Source organism: Limulus polyphemus, unplaced genomic scaffold (assembly GCF_000517525.1).
Source record: "Limulus polyphemus unplaced genomic scaffold, Limulus_polyphemus-2.1.2 Scaffold16, whole genome shotgun sequence".
Taxonomy (NCBI): Eukaryota; Metazoa; Arthropoda; class Merostomata; order Xiphosura; family Limulidae; genus Limulus; species Limulus polyphemus.
The window spans coordinates 1,085,254-1,093,791 of NW_013665626.1; the positions used below are offsets into that span (position 1 = coordinate 1,085,254).

General features: G+C 32.5%; 1 protein-coding gene across 1 annotated transcript in view; it reads right to left on the reverse strand.

Annotated features, from left to right (window-relative positions):
* The window catches only part of LOC106457436 (LYR motif-containing protein 4-like), a 27,331-nt gene that overhangs the window by 17,067 nt on the left and 1,726 nt on the right, over window positions 1–8,538 (reverse strand). The window contains exon 2 of the mRNA XM_013916857.2: window positions 5,702–5,822. Coding sequence (XP_013772311.1) covers window positions 5,702–5,822 — 121 coding nt within the window. The remainder of the gene's footprint in view (window positions 1–5,701; window positions 5,823–8,538) is intronic.

Genomic DNA, 8,538 nt, shown 5'->3' on the forward strand with positions numbered 1-8,538 from the left:
AGCAATTCTCAAATTAAATATGCCATTTTTGCAATGGAATTAAATATAAGGATGGCATAATGCCCAGTATGGTATCACCAGAGTATAATCCATATATATTTCATTATGTCATATTTTAATTAATATTTAGTAGTTGTTTTTTGTCTTAGGAGTTGTGATAGGCTTCATTCATCAAAATAACCCTAAATAATCAGTTTCCAAAATGACCCCACCCCCCCTGTTGACCATCCTAGGCTCAGTATTAAATGATGTTAAAATTTTATAAATATACTACTCATAATTAAAATATTCTTATGAACATACAGTTGTTGTATAAAGAATTTTGTAAATGTCTCATTTCTCACTGCCACAGTTAGTATCAAATTTGGGCCAGCAATGGAGCATACATTTAAGAATGGAAGCTTTCACCTAGCTTTATCGGGGTTCTTTCAAGGATGAGTAATCAGAAACCTTTTCAGCAAGGAAAAGTATTAAAAATGTTTGGTTGGTTGCAACAAGTTAGTTGGGTAAACTTTGTAATTGGTTTAAAGGTAAAAATGAGTTTTTGTTTGATACAGGTTTAATCTAAGCAGTTGAATTCAATGCCTTTGAAAGACTAAGTGACTCCACTGGGAATGCTTAATTGTGAGGGAAATTAATCTTTAGAGAATCAATCTTGGTCTGAATACCCGAGTAAATGTTGCAGTTAACATTTTCCTTATCTGTTTGTGGATGTCAATGACCAAAGGTGAGAGAACTCGTTAGATGATGAACTGTATAGGAGGTGACATTAAAAAGATGAAAGGTGTTGTTTCCCACAAAAGAACAGACAAACTAAATGAGTTGTCTAACCCAAATGATCAAGGTAGAATGAGATAATTCATAAAAAAGGGGAATCCCACAGCAAAAAATAAAGCAGTGCAAGCGAGATAAGAGTAAACAGTCCAAAGAGGGTAAAGTAGAAAAACAATGGCCTGAATAATCATTTAGAGAAGAAAGGGAAAGAAGAGTGATTGGAAGAAATAATCCAATCATCCTTCCAAGCAACCCAAGTCTTGGGGAGGGAGGATATTCTGGGAATCAAATCAACCTATCCCTGTAATAAAGAGTGCAGTAGACATCTACAGAGAAAATATCAGAGTGATGTCTCCCACCAGCAAGAAGAAGTATATATGTCCTAAAATAAAGATGATACAGGGAAGAGTTGGCCAAAGGGTTGAATAGAGGGCATGTAAAAGCACTGACAGTCAAACAGAGGTCCCAGTTAAAAAAAACAAGAATCAGACAAGAAGAACAACTGATTAGAAAGGTATGGAAGAGGTTCACAAGAACCAGAGACAGAAAAGGATAATAATCAGAAAAAAAAAGATGGATGGTTGTCAACAAAGCTGCATGATAACTGGCAATCAAATATATGAATGAGCCAAAGATGAGGAAGAATTAGATGATCTGAGGAAGGGAGTGATGAATGGACCAACATCATTAAATTATCCACTTGCAATAATAAATGGCAAGTGTAGATGGCCAAGAAGAGACTGGACAAAAGTCACGTGTGAATATAGTGTGGAACATCATGATGAATGGTGACAAAAAATGGAAGCTTAGTGTAGAGGACAAATGTATCAATGACTCCCAAAGTGGGAACAAATCTACAAATACACCAAAGGTAAGGACCACTCTGTCAGAACAATGCAGTCTTGGTAAGACAACTGATCAGCCAGTAAATTCAGGTGTTGTTGTGATGACTACGAAAGTGGAGCTCAAAAACCAGAAAGCAGATGTACCATGAATGAGTAACTCCCTGTCAGATGATGCAAGAAATTACATTGGAGTGTCAAAATAGATTAAAACAGGATACCCAGACAGTTGTAACAAAGGATGGTAGCAGGCCTATTGAACTGCTCACAATGAAAGGGTATTGATAGAGAAACATCACTCCACAGGAGACCAAACATCAAAACTGAAGATATCCAGAACCACACCTCACCCAGCTAGGAAGGGATCCATGAATAGATGCGAGCCTGTGCAGGGTGAAGGAAGATGAATACTGTTAGACAAAGTAAGTTCTTGAGAGAAAACCTTTGTGACTCAAGGGTTTCCTGCAAAGTGAGTCCACAGGCGTACAAAACAAAAGAGCCAAGCTCCCACAGGCCCCAAGCTGAGGGGTGGTTCTAAAAACAAATGATCACCAAACCACATGATGGCTGGCCTCTTAGAGGGAGGGGGGGACATCAAAAAGGGGTGAAAAGGTTGAGGAATTCCCATAAAAATTATCTGCACTAGCCATCCCTAATTGAGCAATGATTGATTAGAGGAAAGACAGCTAGTCAAAATCATCCTTTGCCACCTCTTGGGCTACTCTTTTACAAACAAATAGTGGGACTGACCATCACATTATAATGCTCCCACAGCTATAAAGGCAAGCATTTTTGGTGACAGAGATTCAAACCCATGACCCTCAGATTCCCAGGAAAAAAGAGAAAGAAAAAAAATATCATGAGGTTAGGTGCATGCAAGAAGCTTGGCTGAGAACCAGCAGAATATGAAAAACAAATATCACATATCCAAGTTATCAGATCAGTGAAAGATAAGAGTGGGGATGTTACTTGATCTTCATAAGGGATAGAAGAACCAGAAACAAAGGCAGATTATGAGAAAAACTGGTCAAAATCATAAAAGACTGGGCAGGCTCAGCAGGAGTTACAGAAGCAGGAGGCTGTAAGTCCTGAGTCCAAGATAAACAATGTAGGATAGAATAAACCACATGATGTACACTTGTGGTAGTACTGCTCACCATCAGAGTAACTTCAATCATCATGTTGCTGTTCAAAGAAAATAAAACAACTCCTACAGAAGAGAGGCTGGACATTGAAAGATTTCATAAACATGAATATGAGAAGTGATATTCAAGATCTGCAAAACAAATCTGATGGAAAGTTGTAGTATATAACTGAAATCAATTTTAAAAGTTTGTATCTATTTCTTCTCAATAATGAAAGTAAGAATGATAATTTAAATGTTAGCTAAAAGTTTTAATAGTAAGTGCAAAAATTCTGTAATTCTTAATGCAAAATTAGCATGACTGAACATAGCAGTGCTGAAGAAAAGAATGAGCTCTTGGTATAAACAGTGTTCAAGAGAAGTACTGCATAAGGAGGATGTGTCACCCTCCTGTTGGTGGAAGGGTACAGTCTGATGTTAATTGCCTTATAGACTGGTGCAGTACTTATTATTGTGTATAGGGATGGGAGTTTCATTTAAAGGCTTGGCAAATGTTCAAAACTTTTAAGTAGCGGCTATCTATTCTGTGGAGAGCTGAGTAGTATTTCTGAAAAAAAACTACTTCTGAATGTAACACATACAGAAATGAGGAATGTCTGAATGTTTTGTTCTAAAACATATAATCAGTATTTTCAAAGAAATTATTACAGCTACAGTGGTATAACTATGCGGAAGGGAATCTGGAGGTTCTCTCCAATGGAGGGGGCAGGGGCAGCACATACACCTTTAAGGGAGTTAAAAATTTAAAAACAGCATTCTCTTTCCAGAAGTTTTAATTAATCTGTGCTTTATAGTGTTTTTTGATTGTTACATCTACAGGAGTTCTTACGATGATTATGACATATTAGGATACTGCATTCAGCAAAGTAAACACATTATAGGAATAATTTGTATCCACATAATATTTTCAAACATATACATTTCTAAGAACTGGGTTTTAACAAAAAAATGCCTTTGCTCTCTCTATATGTTTTTCTTTTTATGAAAACAGAAGATTCATGATTGAAATTAGGCAGGTGAACATGCACAAGTTGCTGGGATAAATCCTTGACCTGTTGTTCTTAATGACAGATTAAAATGGAAACTTTTGAAATTCTTAGTAAATTTATATTCTAAAGATGGGCTTATTAAATAATTTTATCAAATATTCTAGAAAGATTCATAACTTTTTTGATGATACCAAATTAGCAGGAATTGGAGTAATCTTTTCTTCTTTGGTATTGGTAGCTTTGATGTGTTGAAAGATTGATCTCTCATAATATAGGAAAAAGATTACTTATTGACAAATTCTACACTATCAACTCATTTTAACAAGAATGTTAGGGGTAATCAGGCATGTAAAATTGATAAAAATTGTGGTAATGAGGAATTTTAATGTTAGGGATGCTGAAAGACATGTTTAACAAAGTATCAAGCATTAATGAAGAGAGTAAAAGATTGTTTTTTCTAATCAGTAAGTGAAATAACTCAAAAGGCAAGATAGTATTATAGATTTGGTCTTTATTTCTTTGAATAATTAGGTAATGTGATTCAGAAAATTTAGACATCAGAGTCACTAAGACATGATAGTGCATGCTGCATTAGAAATATTTATAAAGAAATTATATGTAATATTAATATCTAGAAAATATTTTATTATTAAAGGAAATAATTCAATAAAACTTAAGACATTTTTAGGGAAAGTTATTTCATTTTTCAAGTGTAAAAAAAAATTATCTAACTGAAAAATCTTCCTCAAAGTAATTTAAGGTTCTCTGAAATAAATAAATGAGAGAAATAGGTAAGACAACTTCCACATAATGACAAAGCCTACCAGAAACATATTTGACCTCAGAATTTATAAAAATACAAAATGTGATTACTTTTTATAATTAAGTTTAAAGGATTTTATAAAATTTTAATTTGAGATATCAAATATGATAGGAAAAGGTTACATGTTTATGTCAATAGTAAAAAAAGTGGAAACCGTGATATGAAAATAGTAAAAACAGAATTTACTTACTGATGAGATAACGAAGGCTGATATATTAAATATATCTTGATAAAAAAAAAACTGATGAGGAGACACAAAGACAGATTATCCTTTTCTGTAAATTTTGTTTTATGGAAAAAATGATTAAATCTTGACAAATATTTATTATTTTTATAAAAGTTTTAAAATGCTGAAGGCCCTGATTCAAAGATTTCTTATGCTTTTCAAACTAACAGTCATTAGGAATGTATCTCTTGTACAAACATAGTTAGCTTTTTTTTTTAATATTTTCTTTACTGGTGACATTCAGTTTCAATTTGGAAAAGAATCATGCAAAAGATGTATTTCTTCAATGTATTTGAACAAAAATTAAGAAATAGTACTTTATTCTGGATAAAAGCAGCAATAAAAAAAACATCATCTAGTGAATCAATAATACCAAATTGAACTTTAGTGATGGATTTTTGCAATACATACACAAGTTAACAACAAAAACAGAAAATCATGAAGATTAGATGAAGATATTCTCAAATATAAGCAAGGTATACTTTACTCTTTCTTTAGAGTTACTTTCATTTACGTTATCAATTAGAATGTTTAATAGTTTAAGAAACTGTATCTATTTTTATTACTTTAAATATTTTTTATTACAGAGATTCTTTTGCATTGCTAGCTTTGTATAAGTAGAACTAATCTAAACTCCTGAGCTGTTAAAACCTCATGAGATATTACTAAGTATACAGCCAAATATATAGCTAACAGTGAGGGTACCCAACTGACAAAACAAAGCACTCCAATCTTTATAAGCAAGAACTTAAGAACAGTATATTTAATTACATATACTTATTACTAGGTTGATTTTTAGCATGTAGTTTGCTGTGATCAATAGTTAATATTAATTTTCTTGATGAAGTGTTGTTGAAATGTATTTTTATGAGTTTTCTTATGAAGAAAGAAGTGTGTACTTGCCTGTCTCTTAATAATTTCAAGATTGTGTACTCCATACATGATAAGGTCTTTGATTTTTCCAGGATCACTTTCACCTTTGTTTTCTCTGAAAGCATCCTTAATCCTTCTAAGAGCATAAGTTCTGAAATACACATGAAAGTGCAAACATAATCAAATAACTTTATTTTCTTCATTTATACTACACAGATCTATTTCAAGTTTTCAAATTGATAAATATAAGATAAAAATGGCAATTTCTATGCTTCTCACCAAGTGTTCAACTTATACTGAAAAAAATCTCTAACTGAATCAAAGCCTCTGACACTTTAAATTATGAAAAGTAAAAAACAATCCAATTCATATAATCTCCATGAAAATGGTTTCACTTATTTCTAAAATAAATATTTTAAATATACTAATTCACAACATTTGCAGAAAGCAAAGACATAAAACAAGATTGGGCATTTGGTAGCTTTTCAGTGGATACACTTTATTCAAAATTCCAAGGAGTCAGTGTTGAAAAAATAGCTCATTTTTACTTTAAGGACGTGTGAAGCTGGCAAAAAATACTCCCATTTCCCACAAATTTAGAATTGGAGTTTTGGGGCTTGGAAAACATATTTCAGAAAGAAAAGGAACAAAAATCTTGTAACATTTAAGATAGACATGTTCTTCATAGACAAAAAAAAAGGGATGGGTGCCAATAAAACATTAGGTTGGCTCACAAAAAAGTATAAGGGGCAAAATTAAAGAAAACCATTATAAAGTTAAGAAGTTTAGACTGACTACTATGATGAAAGACTTCAAGGATTATAGAAGATCAAAGGAGTAGGTTAATCTGGATATTAAGTAAGCAAAAAGAGTACATGAAAAAGGCTAGCTGAAAATATAAAAATTAACAGCAAAGAGTTCTTTATATACATCAAGGGTAAGCAAAATGCTAGGATGGGAGTAGGGCCTTTGAGGGATGTTAAACGAAGACTCACTTCTGAAGTACGAGATGACTAGGTTAATAAATTCATCTTTTTTTTTCAGTTTAGGCTAATGAAGATTTAAACAATGTTTCTTATTCTGAGCAGTTGCTAGATGTAAGGACAATCAAACACAATTATCATATTAATTATGAGCTTGTTAACCATGCATTAGTCTTGCAGGGCCGTCACAGAACACAAATATTTTGTAAACATTGGAGCTGGCAGATGGAAGCACACATATGTTTGTTGTTTTCAGTAGCTTCAGTATTTGGCTAGTTTGTGTTAAATTCTTAAACTTGGCTTAGGTGGTAAAAAAAGAAACAAGTTGTAATATTCAATGTTCATTTATTGATTAATAAAGGAAAATATTTTAGTTGTTAATGTTTTTTTGTTAAAAGATAATAGTTTATTATTATTTACATATTTTAAAATTAATGTTTTTATGATGGGGTCTGCTTAGACCCCGGAAAGAGTGACTATGGAAATTTTTTTACAAAAGAGTAATGCAGGGTTAAGAACAAATCATGAAGTTTAAAAAATTATAAGTCTCTTGGACCAGATATTCCCTAAGGATTTTGTAGGAGGTAAGGATTGGATATGCGAGTCTGTCTCCCACTTGAAAAGCTGCACATGCAAGCAAAGCTCAACATTCACTCTTTTGAAATGACAGGGGAAGAGGCATGTATAATGTTGATGCCAAACTACATTTCACAAGCAGAATATTCTATACTAAATTATTAGGAATTAATCACACTATCATTCACATTTCAAAATGTGATGTAACTTAAAGAATAAAAATGTAGATTTACTGTATTGTTGAGCAGCTCTTAGCAAACTGAAATGCTCCACAATTATTTTTTGCTGTGGGCAGTATAAGTAGCTCAGAGCTTTGCCTCTGAGTGATAGCAAGAGTGTAACACAATCAACCCTTTTAAAGTCCATGAAATAATTTAAATTCATAGATTAACTTAAACTTTTCCCGTCACTGGGGAGGTGGGTACCTTTGCTTGTGTGTGTGATGATATCAAAGGTTGACTTATGGCTGAAGGATTATGTTAGCATTCTTTCTATGGAGGAATTTCCATATAACATTTTGAAAGAAGAAGCCTTCAATGTTTTCCTTAGAAGCAAAAACAAAAAACCATGCATAGCTAAGTGAATAGGATAGAATTGGTTCCAAATCATATTATAAACAAATCTGAATGAACTTCCTTATCTACAAAGTGAAGGCTATAGTTACAAAATAAAATCCTCTGACCTACAAAATCACTGCAATGAAGCTACATATATATCCTGGTAGTATTAACATGATAATAAACAAGAATTTGAAGTTCACAAAGGCTCAGAAAGCAAACATTCACAAGCATTCAACCACACCTTCAAATCGATAAATATTTTCATGAGACAAATGGCTGAAGAAACTGCAAATACAGGCTCCCATTTAGCCACATATCTTTCAAGTCTTATGATACAGTTATAACGGAACTTTGTGATTTATTTTATCAATGTTTTGGAAGCCACGTGCATTGGAGGGTCTCTGTAAATGTTCTTAAGGTATCTGGTGAAGATTGATTTTGTACTCCCTTGTTATAATGAAAACTGCTATATCAGATAAAAGTGTGTAAACATAGCTACCAGATTAAACATGGTCAACAAGACACAGAACATTATTCATATCAAGTGTGATTAACCTTAGTAAATATAGCCTTTCATATCTGTGTTTCTATCAAACAAACTTTCAAAAGATTTTAATTTTGCAATATATACTAAATCATTTGGGAAACCATTTCACATGCTTAATAATTCTTAACTGAAAATACTTTCATTTAAAAAACAAGCACACACACACATATATATATATATATATATATATATATATATATA